Source organism: Castanea sativa, chromosome 12, assembly GCF_040712315.1.
Source record: "Castanea sativa cultivar Marrone di Chiusa Pesio chromosome 12, ASM4071231v1".
Taxonomy (NCBI): domain Eukaryota; kingdom Viridiplantae; phylum Streptophyta; class Magnoliopsida; order Fagales; family Fagaceae; genus Castanea; species Castanea sativa.
The window spans coordinates 7,752,698-7,772,400 of NC_134024.1; the positions used below are offsets into that span (position 1 = coordinate 7,752,698).

The 19,703-nt window shown below is 34.2% G+C and overlaps 3 protein-coding genes across 3 annotated transcripts; all 3 read right to left on the reverse strand.

Moving 5' to 3' along the window:
• Positions 1-47: 47 nt before the first annotated feature.
• Positions 48-3,522, reverse strand: LOC142619218 (uncharacterized). The gene is made up of 2 exons (XM_075792288.1): positions 3,127-3,522; positions 48-2,293 (listed from the first exon to the last, which is right to left on the reverse strand). Exons 1-2 carry the CDS (start codon positions 3,137-3,139, stop codon positions 828-830), a joined length of 1,479 nt encoding a protein of 492 aa, XP_075648403.1. The 5' UTR covers positions 3,140-3,522; the 3' UTR covers positions 48-827.
• LOC142620110 (uncharacterized) lies at positions 273-728 on the reverse strand. Its single transcript, XM_075793535.1, has one exon. It carries the CDS (start codon positions 726-728, stop codon positions 273-275), a length of 456 nt encoding a protein of 151 aa, XP_075649650.1.
• Positions 3,523-4,729: 1,207 nt separating the features above from the next.
• LOC142619946 (splicing factor SF3a60 homolog) lies at positions 4,730-14,465 on the reverse strand. The gene is made up of 12 exons (XM_075793344.1): positions 14,157-14,465; positions 13,796-13,909; positions 13,187-13,291; positions 11,053-11,198; positions 10,168-10,264; positions 9,282-9,446; positions 8,261-8,332; positions 7,330-7,488; positions 7,063-7,140; positions 6,051-6,179; positions 5,375-5,521; positions 4,730-5,041 (listed from the first exon to the last, which is right to left on the reverse strand). The coding sequence occupies exons 1-12, from the start codon at positions 14,328-14,330 to the stop codon at positions 4,895-4,897; spliced, it is 1,533 nt and encodes a 510-aa protein (XP_075649459.1). The 5' UTR covers positions 14,331-14,465; the 3' UTR covers positions 4,730-4,894.
• Positions 14,466-19,703: the final 5,238 nt, after the last annotated feature.

Sequence of the window (19,703 nt, forward strand, 5' to 3'; positions counted from 1 at the left end):
CTTTTAAACTAGTGGGGATTGTATGTGCCGAAAGATACATCATATTTGTGATGTTAAATATCAATAAAAGTTATATTAATCTACAATGTGTACATACTACAACAAAACATTGGTGGAAAAGGATAAGAAACAAATTGAAATCACCTAGAACCCAAATGTATTGGAACTTTACATATCAAGAGAGAAGGAAAAAGAATTAAGGACATGTCAACTTAAATTTGCAGTTCCATATGGTGATGATAACTTCAACACACAAATAAATCCCAAGTCTCCTATCCTGCCATGTCGTCTTCCTCTAGTGGTCTTGTTCGTGACCTTTGAAAACTTTCTGCGAGATTGAATTGCTCTATCAAAAGCCAGACATGCGTAAGAAACTCCCCACCTTTTCTGAGTTGTTGAGCATGATTTTTTCCTTGACAAAGAGTTGCAACATAAGCTAGGTTCTCCACCCAAAACTTACTCAATATCTCCCACTTTTCATCCATTTGATTCAGTGTTCTTGCAACTTGAAATGCTAAAGGACACAGAGAGTCTGCCAATAAGTAAATTTTTTCGTTATCGCTTGAAGCTTCAAATTCTGAGATCAACATTGCCCAAGCATTGGCTGTACGCGGTCTCAGGAGCTTTTTGGCTTGAAGAAAATTCTTAATGGATTCGCAAGTGTTCTCAAAACTGACTATTGCATTTCCTGTTGATAATACAAAAGGACACATCACAAGAATATACATCATATAATCTGAAATATCCTTGCTCACTTCTCGGCGTAATTTATTGTTAGGTTCGTTCACATCACTATCTGTGTAAAGGCAGAGATCTGTGGCAATGTGCTAGATCATAATCCTTTCGTAAATTTCTACATTTCCAATTCCATCTGTTATGTAATTGTCATACTCTTCGGAAAACCCATTGCTGTTGGAACTTAATTTTTCCCGGAATGTGTTGTACACCAAGTCCTTCAACTTAGGAGAGACCTGCTTATGAGTCCTATACAAGAGGATCTCCAGTTCTCCATTTATTTTTAGCAACATTTGATTGAAGACCAACTCTCTCAAGTTAGCAAAGGGTTTTGGGGTACCATGGCCAACCTGATCAAACTTATCTTTGAGGCACAAGCTAAGCAGATTGAGTTGAGCCATTGAATTAGACCACCTTTGTTTACTAGTCAGTTTTGCACAACAGTTTCTTATGGGAGCAAATAGTGGCTGAAGGTGTTTCATTAACTCAAAATCTGGCCAAGGCCAATCGGAGTTACTTAGTAAAATGAAAGCATATATCTCTATAAGAATAGCTCCAACCAATAATAAGTAAGTGATAATCAAATCTGTCTGTAGGTGCTTGTGCCTTTCTTTTAAAAGGAAAAGCACAAACACAAAAAGGATGGACGTAAACGATAAGGAACGGAAGATGAAACCCCAAGCCGTGAAAAAAAAAGGAGCCTTGGTGTAGAATACATCATAAGCAAATCCAAGTTCAACTTCAATCGTCTTCCAGGCAGCTTCGGAATCAAGAAAAATGGAGCTATTGTGAAAAAGAAGCTGATAAGAAATGATGACCTTCTGATTCAGGAAGAGACATCTATAAATTTTAAACAGCCGAAATGCATCTTTTTGTATGTCCTCTCCAGTACAGTTGACATCACGACATGCACGTAGCCGACGCATAACTAAATGCTTCTTAACCTTGAGTTTATCTGTGATTTTATCAAGAACTTTATGTCGCCGCCCTGGCCTCATAAAGCTCGGATCATAATTTGCTAATCGCATGACCCATGCCCTTTCGGCAAACTTGATAAACCCACGAAGAAACATCAGAATAGTAAGAAAAGACAGCCAGTTGGCCTTCCAAGACATGAGAAAGATGTAGAGTGCCACTCCGAATTGAACAACTAGTCCAAGTAAGTGCCTTAACCACAACTCATTGTCTTGTACTGCATAAGCTGTAATTGTGTCCCGGTCACCAAGGTGCAGCAATAGAAACGATGCCCAGAATGCCGTGAGCTCATTTTGTAACTGGGAATCGTTGCAATCACGAGAATTTCCTTGATCATTGAGGATGACACCAAGTGCAACAGTTGCCACTGAATCAGCACTTAGGTACGACAACCAGAGGACCATCCTGATCCAAGTTTTAGCACTGTATCTTCTACGACTTCCCAAGTGAAGAAGAGATAGCTGCATGGTGAGACTGACAAGAACCAAAACTCGTAACTCCCAATTATCCCATAATTTCCGCACAGGCCCTGGGAACACTTGAATAAGCTTTCGTGTCTCCAAGAAAACCCAACTGTTAAAGACTGTCACCAGAATTTAAACGAAAACAAAATTACTATATGTTGGCAAGATTAGCATATGCCTCATCATCAAGGTAATCAAATACTGAAACGGTACAAAATTTTTACTGAAATAATTGAAGTTTTCTAATACGAATATATATAATTGTGTTTCATTAAAGTTTTAATAATATCGTGTTCAATTGGTAAAATTTTTGATGGTTGAATAAGAAATCTGAGATTTAATTCCCACCTATACAAAAAATCGATTGGTGTCTTAACTATTATTAGGAGCGGAAATCGATTGGTGTCTTAACTATTATTAGGAGCGGATAGCATAGGTTGAAACTCTAAAAATAAAAAAAATTAATGATATCTTGTGGCAGGTGCTTGGACTTGGAGAACCCTACATACTTTGAAAAATAGCTAGGTGCTCGAAGAAAGAACAATTAACACCCACAAGCATTAACAAAAATTTGAAAAATAAATATCTCGAGGCAGACAAATCACTCCCCAAATGGTAGTATAATTAGTAGGAGTATTATTTCTATCTATCTATTCAGTCTGTTTGAGCTAAATTATATAATTATAAGGATTTTTGTCATCTCAGATATCAAATTAATAATTATGCCAGAGTGTTTGCTTACAGTCTAATTCACTGCTTGTTTGTATGAACTTGCTGAACTGATTGTATTATCTTTGTTAGTCTGAATAAATTTTCACTCATATATGTTCATCAAAAAATAAACTTGTTCTTCATTTAATTTTGTTCTTTATATATAGTTATATGAATTTATACAAGCATATCCATATATACTTGAAATGATTGTATTACATGTAATTTTTTGTTAACATACCTGTTAGCAGCATCCTTCGTCTTCTTGGTGCAAATCTAACTTTTTTGGACGAGCTTTGTGGACGAGGGTGAAGTATGAATCCTTTTTTCCTGAATCAATGTTAATTTTGAATCGTTTGCATTGCTCAATGATAGGTAATTTATCACTCAAATCGCATCACTCATCACTTATTACCCTATTACTCATTTCTCATAACTTAAAAATCTCCAAAACACTCTCACCATTGTTTGGGAACTTAAACCCAGTTCAGTTTCTTGCCTAAAAACTCAACTTTTTGTGGGACTCATGGGCTGACTTGCTTTAGCTTTAGGTGGTCTAATGAGAGAGTGAAGAGTGTTGGTTGAGATGGAGTGCATGTGCATGTGACCGAGTGGATGCTGATGAGGTGATGTGACCAGTCACTGTCGTGGGGCCCAGCAGTGTGAGGGCATTTACAACTTTGCCAACCAAACTCAGTTTTGTGGGTTTGAAAACAAGTTTTCCTCTCTTTACTCGGTTCTGTGACTCTTTAACTCAAAAAAGTGGGGAATGAGTTTAAGGAAATCGGGAGAGGAAATATTGCCAAACAACATTTGGTTACGTGGAGCCCACTTATTTTGAGTAATGAGTTAACAAAATTGAGATATGAGCTATGAAAACAGCCCTAAACACCACCTTTATTCAACTTGCAGCCCTCCTTTTTTGACTCGGTGTGGTCTTCTATACTTCTTGTTACTAATGCTAATTTGCAGCATCCTCTAATATTGGTAGAGGTTTAATAAAATTACATTTTTCTAATGTTATTACCTTGCATTTTTTTTTTCTTTCTATTATAAGTGACACTCACTTATATCTGCTTCATCTTTAGATAATTTAAAAAATATAGATGATGAATTATTTGAAAAGGGTACTAAAAATAAATTCCAACCACATATTACATTATTACAAAATATCTCACATTATATAATAATACTAATTGAATGCATTATCTTTCCTTGCAAAATAAATTTTTTAAAATACTTTTTAAATAACAAATATAAATAGTTTAATTTTAAAAATCTAATATATTATATAAACTATACTTTATTAGAAAATAATCACATCATTTTAAGAGATTTTGAGAATAACACTTATAAATTTAATCTACAATTTTCAATTTTTCATTTAACAAAGGGACAAATCGTCAAACCACATCATTCGGATCTGCAACTAATGCAAACACAAAATCACGACACAAGGCCGTACATAAAGAACATGCGTGCAAGCTTTGTTGGTACAAAATTGTACCTTGTAAATGCCATTAAGATTTCCACCAAACAGTAATCAGTAATCTTATCAGGACCATTTGTGATTAAACTAAAAATTCAAACAAAAATAAACGGGACTTATTTTACGGTCAGCAGACTTCAGTCATTAACTGTTTACATCATAAATTATAATATTGACAATCCCTGATTTTTTAGTACACATAAACTTTCCCCTGCTCTTTTTTTTATTGAAAGAAACAGGGGGTGGGCTGTTTCAATGAGCAGGAACAGGTTATAATCCGGGAGGGTGTGGATGTCGATCAAGAGTAATATATATTTCACAATTAAAGTGTTCATCAGTGTGAGTAGTCTGAAGATGCTGGGAAAAAGGATTGTTTTGTCTATAAGTAGAAGACTCAGAAACGAACAAATCACCATCAATGAGAAGGGCGTCTTCATTAAGTTTAAATTACAATACAATCCTGCGGGAAGAATATTTTCCTCTAAGCCGTACAAAAAATACATAATGAATTTCGCTTTTCTCAAATCAATCCCTGGCGCTGCAAGTCGGTATATGTCTTCTTATTGTAAATATTACCCTCTTTGTCTTCGTATTCTTCTTCAAGATCTGGGCGCCACTTGTTCACTCCTTGACGTTCTTGTATTTTCTTCCAAAGGTCTTTTGCTTCCTGCATAAAGAATGCACATGCATACTAGTTATTATCAAGTAAAGAACATACCATTATTAGTGCTATTAGGAAAAATACTTCGCACGATCACATGCACTCATCAGCTCTTCACAGATTAGAAGCACAGTATTTTTGAGCTGTGATAACTTTAAAACTAACTTCTTTTTGTGAAGATTTAGGAACTAGCTGTGATGAATGAAAGTTTCATTTATCCCACGGTTCTTTACAGACAACCAGATTTTCACAACAGTTGGAAGATGTTGAGCAGATAAACTAATGCTAATCAGTGATACAGAAAAATTCATTGGAAAAAAAAGCTCTGCAAAAGCACACCTCAATTGATGTGATTTCATTGAAGTTCTTGGTGTTTGGAATACCAAGGCAGCGCATCCCATGCTGATGGCGCCATTCCTTGAAATGCCGTTCAAAAGCCCTACGACCCCAGTAACTGTAGTTCCCACATATCTCGCACTTAAATTCCTGAAAAGAAATAAAAAGAAATCAAAAACCTAAGCCATAAAAACCCCATAAAATATATCGCCAATAATAGACACCAGTGCCTGATTAAGCCAACAAATAACTCAAATCCCAGAGGAAAGAAGGACAAGAAACTACATATCATATTTTTATCACCATTATGCAACACACACTATGCAACGCAATGCTGGTTAAAAGACATATGACATCAGTAGTAATCGCTTATTTTCCCATCTCAACAATAAAGAACAATAGTTCTTATTTCCACAAAGTTTTGCCCAAATTAAACAATAGAATCTTTCCAGTTAAATTAAAGACATAATTGAAGAGCACTTTTCCTTTGTATCATCCCGTGTACAAGGGTTGAGCCCTTTGGTGCTTTTCTTCATGCAATTTAATTACTTCTAAAACAAAAAATGCAGAGCACTGGAAGATACAGATGATATGATATACCATCTGAAAAAATTGTAACAGGAGAATAAATCTACAGTGTATTGCTTGAAAGGCTCCTACAATTAGATGGGGAAAATACCTGACCAAGACCATGCAGCTTATACAGCCAATATGGTATAGGCTTCCCATCCCAACCCATTGGCAACTTAAGGGGATTGTAAATTTGCTGGTCGTCTTCATCACTTTCAGTGTCAGCTTGTGTTTCCTCCTGCACAAATAATCAAATCCAACCATGTAACATGAGAGCCAACACAAACTAGAAGATTCAAGCTATAACAAAAGTATACTCTAACCAACTCAAAGCATATTTCTACACGAACCATGGAGATACAATTCTAGGTAAAACCACATTTTGATAGGAAGCAAAACTATAAAAATAATGCATTTCTGGGTCAACAATCCCTGCATTAGACACAATTTAATCTAAATGCATGGCTCAACAAGAAGGTAGAAATGTTCTCGGTTTTTATAAGGTTTTTTTGTTTTTAATTATAATTAGATAGTTAGAATGGGGTGGACCGTGGACAGCACAGCAGGGTGCATTTTTGGAATAGAAGCAACTTATATTAGGCATAGTCTCAAAATGCTAGGTAGCATATGTGTTTGCAAAGTTAGTCAATTAAAAGAAAAATTAGGTTCTGAAGAGGAACCTGCTCAAACTGTGATGAATTTAATATTCAAGTCTTCATGTTGCTTTTAAGGAATTTCATGCCCACCTCAAGTTTTTGTTAGACCCAAGTTGTGGACTCATTTCAATATCTTGATAGATATACAGGAAGTTTTATTTAAGAGACAAAGCTACAGTTAAGGGTATACACATGATGAGAGCAGAACCACCTTGGGGTGGTTCAAAGCTTGAAACAAAATTAATATTGTATACAGCATGGATAGGTTACCCCATCAGCAGCTCCCAAACTAATCACACCATACTGGATGCTTAACCCTTGCCGTAAATTAAATGTGTTGCATTATAGACACAAGATGCCACAGAACAGACACATTAAAGGTTTTAACAAAGTCTTTTCAAAATCAGGATTTGAACTTCTACCTTAAATGATTGGAAAGACTGAAATAAAGGACTAATTACTCACCTCCTCATGTTCTGCTTCGATTTCCTCATATGTCAAAGCCTGCTTCTTCACAATATTGTCTCTTGTTCGTCCAATTGTCTATGGAAGATCACAAAAGAAAAAAAAATCACACATGTAGTTGTTAGAACTATACATTATAGTTAAAATATATATAAGAACTTTTGTATGCATGTATCCAAATGCCCCCAAACATAAAAGAGTAATTCAATTACGCACAATGGGCACAAACATAAGGTAAGATTAGATGAGGATGGAACACAGGCTAACCTCATCCAGTAAGTCACACAATTTTTGCATTTTGGCTTCCATTAGGGCAATTTCTTTTGAATTCTCGTCTTGTTGCAGAGCTGCAGTAGTCCCATTTTGTTGAAAAACACGTGAACTTTTGGCAAAATGTTTCTTGTCCAACTTCTCAAGTGGTGTGTTCTGCACAACAGGTATAAGGGGGATTGAAAACTAAGTCAAATTAAAAAATTGACATATAAATAAAGAAAGTTAGAAGAAAGTGAGCTGAACATCATATAAAATCAGAATTCAGGAATCAAGGTCACTCCCAACCAATAAGCTATAGCTCCTCCCATTATGATGGAAGATGCGGTTGTGGGCTCAAGACCCACTGGGTGTGTGTGAAACTTACCAATAAAAAAAAAAGGCCACTCCCAACCAAACAAGACCGTGCTTAAAGATGGATTCAGAACACAAATTATCCACCTTTTATAAAAAGGCTAAAGAATGATGACTACTTATTGAAACTCTAATACTTGAAAATTGAACAATATTTTATTACCTTCCAAGGCCTCTCAACTCATAAGGTTAAGCAAGCAGTCATTCTAATCCTCTAGCCAATTTCATTCAATATCATCCCTATCAGAAAGAGCATATAATTACAGGATATCTAGTAGTTCCAACACACAACTATTGCATATTCAATTTAAAGCATGTTCACCATTAACAATAACACAATTTAAAGAAAAGAAAAAAAAAAAAGGTTTCCTTCCTAAACAGCAGATCCAAATTTACAGTAATCACAAAAACTAAAAGTTAGAAAAGGTGATAATAATTTTAAGAACTGACTAGTTATTTGACTAAAATTTAATTAGAAAGTAATGCACAGACAATAATATACATTCACATCTTAGAATTTTTGCTAACTAACACCTTATATCTTTTATTAGGGGGGGAAATGATTCACAATTACTTTTGTAAGGAAAAGCCTTTCTGCATGCTGCTGAACAGTGCCACCCGTCTTTAGTCCTAATGCAGCCAATGCCTGCCAGGCAACAATACAGAGATCAATTAAGGAAAATGGATCTAAAAAAGACGGGGAAATATGTATTTAACATAAATACATTGAAACTTGTTAAAAGCAACAATGAATTGTTGGAAACATTTGAATAGAGGAAAAAGAAAAAAAGGAAAAAAGAGAGAGATTCTAACTAATTGTGGACACTTCTAATAAATTTCAATTTTCATTAAAAATTACTGAAATTGCATTGATTCATATTATCACAATAAGCCTCAAAAACTAGAGAAACAGATTCAGAAGCCTTAACGCATGATATATTGAGAATATTTCCTTTATCCTTGAAACTTACCAACTTCGTACTAAGTGCATCTGAAAACTTCCGGCAAACATGATTAGGTAACATGTGGAAGAAAAATATGTTATGCCATAGGAGTCTTCATGAATACCCTTCCATGATCATGTTTACTTTTTACTCTCAAATTTAGTAACTCAATTAAAATGAACAACAAACACTTGTCAAAATAATAATAATAATAATAATTAACAATCAACATAAGAAGATGAGGATGTAAGAACTAAGAGCATTGACAGCAACAAGAACAACTGTGATTATAATTACAACATCAACAAATTAATTGGGTTCTTGAAAATGCTGTTCTCATGGATTTCAGCTTCCTCTACCTTTGCAGCTTGTAAGTTGTAGTTCCATATCAGGTTTTTATTAATAATTGGAACTTTAGACTTTGTTTCTTGTTTTATTTTCTGAGTTGGGTCCTGTGTATTTCCCAACATCAAGAGCAGAACTGATAGATCCTGAGTTTGAATCTTTGGAGCAACTTAAACATATGTTCTGGAGCGTTACAACTATAGGTTTATAAATGAAAAAAAAAAACAAAAGCATTATGCAACAGAAACGTTGCTGAAAATAATGATATAACTACAACAACAAAAAAAAAAAAAAAAACCTCCTTACCTCCTTTAACTTTTCAGGACCCACTTCCACCAACTCTTCAACTGTGCTGTAATAATCAAGATCAATTACAGTGTGCTGAGCAGGAACATGTCCATTTTCTTGACCCATGTTCTCCCATCCTTCTACTGCATTATTTGCCCATTGGTCTTCAAATTCAGTCTCGATCTGCCACAAACCCATCATACCTTAATTTTTATTGAGGGGGAATAAAAAGCAACACATATAGAAGGTTCTAAATCTAAAAGATTAGGGTCTACAGTATTTTGATGGAATCTCATTCACATTCCATATATACACATTGAAGGATGAAGATGAAAATAGCATAAGTTAACTATGATAAATTGATTTTATGAATTAAAAATGACTTCCAATACATGAATTTTACACAGCACTTTAAAGCCTATCATGCTATTAATTTCTATAGAATAAATCAAAGGATGAAGCCGAGGATAGTATAATTTAACTATAATAAAATAGTTAGTGGTTTCTGGAACTAAATGCCTTCTGACACAGATGTATCTTACATAGCCCTTTTAAAGCCCACTAAATAAATTATTTCCAATATAACCAATTACAATCTAGGCCTTCCAAGTTCCAACAGTCACAAACATACCAAAGAACCTCTAATTCACACCGCTAAAAAGCAGTATTAGAAAGGCAAATACAACTCACACCCATACGGGATTAAACCCATGAATTCACAGTCCACCTCTCGTTTATGAGGCTAGGTTAAGCTACCTAGTCTAAATATTTTTGCCATTAATCATATTAATTTAGCACGTGCCTAAATTAAAACTTTAAAAATGAGTCTCACTATTTTACTTATCAAAATAAAAAGGTCTCACTATTGCGTGAAAAATAGATCACATGAAGTGTGTTTGTGTACCTTTGAGAATATTCTATCAAGATCTTGCAAGGGCTCTGTCCGCTGGAAAAAATATATTAGATACTCCAATAGATTCTCCATGTATTCCTTGTATTGCCTGCAGAAAATTAAAATTGCAACACATTTTCAAAGCGCACGTAAACAGATATGAACCATCATTTTTGTAAAATATTTATGTACTTGCACATATACACATACATACGTGTGTGCGTAGGGATTTACTATCATTCCCACTTTCAAGTTAAGGATAGCAGCCTTCCCGTTTTTGTTTAGCCAAATATTCCCCACTTTCTCCATATAAGGTGTGGGCATTTTTATCCCCAACTATCAAAACCACCCTCACAACGCACACTACCCCATCCAAGTCAAACCATATCTAATCAGGTCATACCATGTCTCCCTATTTGTCCCTTGTTTCCTCTCTATCTCATGATATGCAACTCGAAACTGCCCCAGGAGATCCTTAACCAGAGACTCATCCCACTTCTGCTCTCCCACTCTATGTAACTGACTAACTTCTTAAATTTACTCTCTCTCTCTCTCTCTCTCTCTCTCATTTTCAAATGGTTACTCATTAACAGTCATATGCATTTTGCTTTCTCTTGTTTGAAAATTTCAACTTCATCATCACCAGTGCCTGCCCTGGCACCTAGGCTACAGCCACCAACAAGGACATTCAGTCCTTCAACTGAGTCCACTAGCCCTGATCTCTACAACAGCAAAGAGTGGATCAAGGCCGTCTCTATGATCTGATCTCACTAGGATGCCTCTCCCTTCACTCAAAATCCTTGTGCATGAACATTCACAACCAGACTTCTCCTTAATTTTTGTGAGGAGGATGGAAAAACCCTACATAAATATAGATAAGATCAGAATGTACTTTACCTTGTTAATTTCAGTTTGTGGGGAATCTTATGTGGTTGTGAAAAAACATCTAGGTAAGTAGAGTACTCGGTAGAAGGGTCTCCAAATTTAGAATTAATGAACTGATTAAATAATTCATGCAAGTCTAGGTATCGCCCCAAAGCTTCCTGAAAATAAAAACTCAAGTTATTACAAAAAGACAACTGAACAGTGGCAAATGGTACTTCATAAAAATACAAATAAGATTATCATTATTAAATGCCATAACCTGTTTGAGTTGAATAAATAATATCTACAACCCAAAGAAAAAAAAAAAGGTGCTTATAACACATACTTAAACTGCCCCTCCTTAAAAAAAAGGGGAAAAAATTGCTGTAACATTTGCTTCAATACGAAGCAGTAGACACTGACAGTGATTAATCTTGCAAACTATAAATAGTGAGCAATATCTAAACAAATTTTTTGGTGATGAGACTGATTTTTTTTTAAATTACTTATGGTGATGAGACAGCTCATAGCCTCATATCATAGCTTTTTTTATATGCTACATAGCTCATAGACAACATGGCAATAGTAAACCATTGATTTTATATGCTACATAGCTCAATTTGGTTTTTTTTTTTTTTAAAGTGAATAAATTAAAAAATATATATATATCCTTGACCAGTGAACACCACAACAAGTTACCAACCAGTTAGCAAAAACTACAACCATTAGTCAGCAGGGTTAGGCCTGCGTAGGAGGCTAACCTAAGCTCAGACCAAGTGTAATTAACCTACACAACTTAACCTTCAGAGTTCAGACTGGACAAGCCAAGCATGGCTTGTAGAAATTTTATGAACTCAGGCTGGCTTGTTATTCTAGGTTGTATTGGTCCAATTTTTGGGGTTTTGAGCTAGCCTGTGAGCTACATTGGATTCAAGCTACAAAAGTAACCAATAATATGACTTACCATGAAATATTTGACCCTAAATCATCATCAGAAAACCACAATATCAAACATAAGTATAAATGCCGTCCTGTTCTGAGCCCACAACCACCATAATATTTTGTCCATTAAGGCATTAACCAAACCAGAATGCTAAACCCCATTCTGTTTTGTTCAATATTTTGACCAATTACAGTCCATTCTAGCCATTTCAGTGTGTTTCAGCCTATTTTGGCCGGTATAACTGTATACGCTATACACTTTTCGGCCCCATGCAGTTTTGCATGGTTTATTTGTAATTTTATAAAATCTTAACATTTTGACAATTACCATCTTTAACATAATTCTGTTACAACTCAATTCCTACTATTTTTTCTTATCTTACCTTCATTTCATTTTGAGAATAATAATGTCCAAATAACGAAATATACAAAATGTGTTGTGTTAAAGCTCCATAATTCTTGTATATGGAAAAGTCTATTACTATTTTTTTTTTTTTGATGAGGAAAAGCCTATTACTTTGTCACATCAAGACCAAGTATAAAACTTTATTTTGTGTTCATGTCATATTCATATCAATAATTCAAAAACAATAAGCCTGATTGCTCCAATGCCGGCATTTTCCACTTCAATGGATAAACCAGAATGTTTTCTAGAATGGAATTTATAACTTTGATAGCAGACCCTACATAGCTATAAAATTAAGTTTGACATACTTCAAATAATAATAAACATGAGACACATATATATCTAAAGAGTAAACAAGAAAAATACATATAAGTTAAATAATTGAATATTGAACTATTGGTTGCTGGGTTGGTCTGGGCAAGCATGTTAGATTCAAGCTTTAGGAGCTCCAATTGAGGTCCCTACCAGAACCAGAATCTATTTCATGCTAAAAACTTAAACTCAGGTGAAACCCAGGCTTGAAAAACTCCAAGCAAAGTTCACACAGAGCCCAAGTTAAGTTGGGCTTAGGTTAGGTTAGGCTAGCTTTCCCAAATTGCAAGCCCAACAAAACACTTCTTCAAATAGTTCAAAATATTCTTCATATGATTGTGGTGTCAGGTTTGAATGAATAAATAAAGTTATAAGAGACCAAAAAAAAAAAAAAGAGAAGTGTAATGCATTGGTTGTAATAACCGTCATGGGACAACAACGCACGAAACTACAATTAAACATTTGGATAGATATGCAGTGTATAAAGAAATAAAGAGCGAAAGGCACCTCTCCGCTGAACTCAATTTGTGGTTCCTCTTTAAGCAGTCCCTCGAACTCCTCATTAGCATCAACAACACGTGCAGCTGGATGCCTTCTATGGTATTCGCGAATCTGCATATATGGTAATGATTAAAAATATATATCAAATAAGTAGTTCAACCAGTCAATTGCGAGATCACAGTTTGGGACACACACATAACAATATTATCTTTCTTCATATATACTACTGTGTTCCGTAATAGCTCCATACATGGTTGTTTTGACATGTGTTTAGACTTTAAAAAGGAGTAAGGACAAGTCGAAATCCTCCACTTGGTCCAAGGACCCCAAAGATAAATCTTTCTCGGTAAATACAGAGATTTAAAAATGAATAGTAAATATGAACACTATTAATTCAAGAGTTGAGACTAAATATCCATTTCGTGCATGTAGTTAAGTGAACCCTCGACATCTCCATTGGAAATACCAGGAGGTGCCAATTGAGCTAAAACGCCCTCGGCATTACAATTATGCTCGTAATTTTGTTTTCCATTCGTCGAAATATAACGACATAGGAATAGTAATTTCTCGACCTTAGTTTTACATTTACTTAGAAACCATTAATGAATAATATACCTCTTTCAATCTATCATAGAATGCACTAAACACATTTGTCCCCGCTGCGGTTTGGCCTCCAAGAGCTGCAATCTCATCTTTCCTAGCATTATCTTTATCTTCATAAATCTCAACCTGAAAACAGAGCAAACTAAGCTTAATTCTTGTTTCAGCACCGAAACACTTCACAAAATTGAACACAGATTTTCTTCCAAAAACGCTAACCGACTTTGGCTAAGCACGATACGATATAGCTAGAGCAACTATTTGATTCAAAATTTCACATTCGATTCATAGCAAGCAAAGAGAGTATTGAACAGAGATAAGGATATAGAAAGAGAATTGAGAGAGACAGAGAGAGAGAGAGAGAGAGAGAGATTACAAGTTTATTGGTGGTGGAGATAATGGTGTCGATCATGTTGCAAACGCGGTGGCTCTGAAAGAGGCGGGCCTTTTTGGAAGTGGGCTCGTTCTGAAGGTCCTTCACTATCAGCCTCTCCAAACGCTCCACCTCCTCGTGAGCCGACCGAGTCACCTCCAGCAACGTCGACGACATCTTCCTCTTCTTCTTCTCTCTTTCTCTCTCTCTCTCTCTCTCTGGACGATTAAGTTGAAATTAGGGTTGGGGTTTTTCTCTCTCTCTCTCTCCTCTCTCTGGGATTAATCTGTCAATTTTTTTGTTATAGCTCCCAGTGCCACGTATATTTTTGTATTTGTATTATTTTGCTTTTTTTGGGGGTCAAAACTTTAAAGTCCAAAAATAAAAAAAAAAAGCATAATGAAATAGCGCGATCAGATTGGTTTTTTTTTTTTTTTTTTTAAGAGAAAGATAGGAAAGACTCTGTATGTGTGTGTGGGGTATATATATATTCCACAGATAAAATTTAAATACAGTATCTTAGTTGTTGTTTTTTAAGATTAAGTTATGTGGCTACTTATTTAAAAAATACACTTTCATCTCATAACAAAAAATTCACATGACATAATTTTAAAAGAAGAACTTAAAGAACAACATTTAAGTATTGTACCTAAGTGTTGCCCAAATTCTATAATTGTAATAGAAGAGGAAGGATTTGAATGGTAGTCATTTATGTTTGAAACTTTTGAAAAAAAAGGAGATATGCATGGATTAGGAATTAATAAGTTTGTTATAAAACATTTTAGTATTGTCAAAAGCCAAAAGGCTTCCCACCCATGCAGTGTTTTCCATAAAAACTACAAAAGAGGATATAGATCTCGATTCAATCTTTGCCAATGCATCAACACATTGGTTTAGCTTCATAGTAAACGTGCTCAATTCGCTTGCTGGGATACCTTTTAATAGGTTCCTACAATCAAACAGTAGAGGTTTTATTAACAAGTTTATATTATCATTGTATGAACTCCACTCAGAGCATACAACTTAACAATAAGGTTGTTTAAGCCAAGATCCTTAGCGAGATTTAATCCAACCCTAAGGGCCCAAAGTTTAGCAACAAAACTATTGGTAAATCCGGGAGATCTAGCGTAGCCTTTGACTTATTCACCATTATGATTTTGAATCAGACCACCTCCTCTAGTTCTGCCAAGATTCTCCAATGTCGAGCCATCAGAGTTTAATTTGAACCACCCCTTAGGTGGCTTCTTTCACAACACAAGGACAATGGTTTTCAAAAAAAAAATATTGCCATTTATACCAATCGAGAAGTAATGCACTACTCTATATACATTAGTAAATAAATGTTGGATCAAGAACTCCAGTCCTGAAAACAAAGGAGTTCCCGTAATTGCCAATTGAGCTATTAAGGCTCTTTTTTTTTTCTTTTTTCTTTTTTTGGAGATACTATGGATAACAAAGTTCAAGGATACAAAAGAAGCAAATAACGAGATTGTTGGAATAATCTAGCTATAATGTACATGCATATTTTAGGCTACTAAAGCTTTATAAAAAAGAAAAAGAAAAAGCATTTGATAGAATGGTACTTGGAACAGTATTAATGGTAAAGTATATACCATGTTGTTGAAGGTAATGGATATCCCTTAGCATTATTAGGGCTCTTAATTATTAATTGTTTTAGTTGTTTATGAGTAATTATGATTTGACTCCAGGGCAAGGGAGCGTCGGGGGGGGGGGGGGAGTTGTTTAGCCAAGGTTAAACTTCAATTTGGTGGTTTTGATAGTTAGGTCCTTCTACATGGGAGAGACTCTGTATTAATTTTGCAAGAGCCTTAAAAAAATATTATTACGAAGTATCCTTTTTTTTTATTATTGTTTCGATTGTTTATTTGTAAGATTTCTCTAAGGTCATCAAATTTCCACAATCAATCAATCATACGTGAGAGTGCTATTATAGGTCGTTTGGGAGGAGAGAGGGAATAGACTTGCAGTAGGTTGCTCTACTTAAACTGATCATTTAGGCTTTGTTTGGGAGTTCATAGGGGAATGAAATGAAATGGAATGATCACAAAGGAATGGAATGAAATGTATTTAAGTAAGAGAAATGAATGGAAAAGAATGAAATTAAGTAATTTTGATTGGATGTTTTAAAATAAAGGAATAGAAATGAATGAAAATGAATGGAATGTAAGTAATCTTGTTTGAGAGTAACATGGAGGGAATAGAATGAAATCATTTTATGACAATATTACTATTAAACCCCTATTTCAAAATAAATGGTTCAATATAAAGGGGTATTTTGGGAGTTTTAGTAAAAAATTCATTAAATCTAATTATATTCCCTCCCATTCCTCTCAATTTCGGAGGAATGAAAATTTGAGGTTTCGAGAGAATAGAGATGAATGAATATTCCCTCCTACCCATTCCATTTCCTTCCACTTAAACTTCTAAGTAAGAGAATGGACTTTCCATTCCCTTAATTAAAACTCCAAATCAAGGGAAATGAAAAATATTCCAAAATTATTATTTTCATTCATTTTTATTCTATTTCATTCTCTCCTCCCAAACGAGACCTTAGCATTTAATATTGAGAAGTTGCTGGTAAGTGAGGGTAATTAATGTGAGGTGATGGTTATTCCCTTTACATGTGCTACCTTATCTCTCTTAGTATTAGGAGCTCATCTTATTTGGGCAATCTACAATAAAATTGCTTCCCAAATGAAATATTGGAACCTGATGTACCTAATGCACAATTGAAAGTTAATTCTATGAAATAATAATGGGTTTTGCCATTGGCCAGGTATTGGACATATTATCTCATTGACGATATGCATTCGATATTTTTGAAATTAAAACAAAATTTTAAACTATAAGATACTAGGAATAGTATTACTCATCTTTATATTTTTTTTTAACAATTGCTTTCAGAAAGTAATAAAAAAATTATACAAATACTAATTCCAAAACATTTTATCTAGTCAAAGCATATAACATTTTCCCTACTCAAAGTACAAATTCCAATTCATTCAAAGGGCATGACTTTCATTACATATTTGTATGTTAGACAAAAAAATGTCTTCCAATTAGTTCTAATAAGACTACCCATTTCATACCCAATACAAAAAAAAAAAAAAAACCAAAATCCTTCTAAGATCATGATAAAAACACATTCTTGATAAGAGCCTAACTTTTCTAGAGCTGCTGAATAAATTTTGCTAACAAAAACCATGCAAATAAATACTCAAAATGTTTACACTAACAAAACAAAGTTGTATATATTCACAATATAATGGTATCTTAACTAAGTTATGTTAAGTATCTACCAAATAACTAGGCAAAGTCTTTAACCCACACCCAACTGTTGAAAAAATAGCATGGAGCGAATAAGAAATTGATATTTCTATGTTCACTTGAGGATGTTATTAAAAGTAGTAAAAATCCTGAGTCCCGCATAGGAAATGAAAGAGATAATATATGAGTTTATATACTTATGAGTTGGATATTGGGTTGGGCTTTTGGTATATGTGGACTGCGCCTACTTGTCCAAATAATAATATTTTATTATTTTAATTTTTTGAGTCAACTAGTCTGTGCACAGCAGTTATTACTAAAACAGAGTGTCTATTTAGTAACGTATAGTTTTTACATAATCCCACATTCATAAAAAACTACTTTTCAAAAAAGGAAAACTCTCCTAATGAGAATATTTTTGTGCATTTCATTTTGTGTCAAAGAAAAATAAAGAGACATTGAGTAGTTTGCAGAGCACGACCTTGCGTGCTTTGTTTTCGTACTGTAGATTATTTTATCATGGGAGGCAGACATCCGTGAGTCTCAAAACAGCACAGTGATTGTGTGAGATGCGAAATCTGCTTTAAGAAGATTATATCAAACACAAGACTTGATCTAAATTGTTCATCATTCATGCATTTGGTCTGTAAATCTTTAATTATTTGCAAATTTCTCTATATATATATTTAGTATTTGTTTATTGCTTTTGTTTTGTACATCTATTTGTGTTATTACTTATTCTTAGATCTGTGTATTATTCATTTTGCTTCATCACAAAAGTAAATAATCAAAATATAACCAACAGTCTTAAAGCAGATTTTCTTGATTTCGTAATTTACTTTTTGTGAATTATGTAAAAGGATTTTTGACGGTGATTATGTTTAAGAATCATCTGTTTTAATTTTTATAGTTACGGATGGTTAGGTAACTTTGCGAATAGTTTTGTATACTTGTGCATACGGAATCTTTGCAATTCAATCACCGACTAAACTTAGAGATATTGATAATCTTTCAATGCCGTGTAGAAACTAAAAAGGTATCAATTAAATTTTGAGGATTGGCATTTATTAAATGTTTTACTTGATCTTGCTTTCTTCCTTATTATATTATTATATTAGGATATTTGCCTCTTGAATCTTTGGTTGACTGGCTTTGATTTATATCTTTGCTGGGATTGTGTCTGCAGTGTTTGATTTTGAAGAATAGTTGGCTTATAATATATTATGTTAGGATATTGTGAAACTTGAATTATTGTTTGCTAAGGATTGGTTTCAGTTGTTCAATCACTGTACGTGTTTGCAATCCGGTATTTTAAATACTTGTTGGATACAATATTATATATTATATTTACTTATGACCTTTCTTATTCACATGGCTCTGAACTTCTGTTACTTCATTGGCTATGTATTGTCTAGTCTTCTAAGTACTTGTCAGTTGTTGATTTGTCTTTTATATAGATTCATGTTCTCTTGAATTTTGATTGTATTACTTTGGTACTCGTGTAGAATATTTTTACTATCAAATTCTTTGTAAATTATGACATTTCATAGAGGCTAGATGGCTTTTTATATTGTATATGATATTTACTTTAAAGTGATACTTGACTACAGTGTCGTGTTTATATATTTTGGTTGTTGTGTAATATAAAACAATGCTTCAGTTGGATTTTGAGAATTCAATATGATGGAGTTTTATTTTGACAGAAATGTCGAATGAAATTGTGCCTGTTGTTGCCCCTATTAATGTTCTTGTTAATCATGGAGAAAAGCCAGAGAAATTCAATAGTATTGGGTTTAAGAGATGACAACAAAAAATGTTGTTCTATCTCACAACCTTGAATTTGGCAAAATTCTTGTATGAGAATGCTCCAAAACTCAAGGAAAATGAGACAAATAGACAAGTGGTTGCTGCTGTGGAAGCATGGAAACATGCTGACATCCTGTGCAAAAACTATATTCTAAATGGATTGGACAACACATTGCATAGAGTGTATAGTTCAATCAAGACAGCAAAAGAATTGTGGGATTCCTTGGATAAGAAATACATGACAGAAGATGCTAGAACTAAAAAGTTCATTGTGGACAAACTTCTGGATTCCAAAACTGTGCTTAGTCAAGTGCAAGAGCTACAGGTAATCTTACATGAAATACATGCTGAGCGTATGTCTGTAAGTGAATCATTTCAAGTGGCTACTATCATTGAGAAACTGCCTCCATCTTGGAAAGATTTCAAAAATTACCTGAAGTATAAGCGCAAGGAGAT

Bases quoted from the DNA above. Each gene is read 5' to 3' on its own strand.
- LOC142619946 (XM_075793344.1), bottom strand. From the start codon at position 14,330: ATGTCGTCGACGTTGCTGGAGGTGACTCGGTCGGCTCACGAGGAGGTG. The intron at 11,199-13,186 runs GTGCCTTTCGCT...TTTTATTTTCAG, and splicing joins AAATTGAGTTCAGCGGAGAG to GAAGCTTTGGGGCGATACCT. The intron at 5,522-6,050 runs GTATTTTCCCCA...ATTTCTTTTCAG, and splicing joins AGCTGCATGGTCTTGGTCAG to GAATTTAAGTGCGAGATATG.
- LOC142620110 (XM_075793535.1), bottom strand. From the start codon at position 728: ATGTATATTCTTGTGATGTGTCCTTTTGTATTATCAACAGGAAATGCA.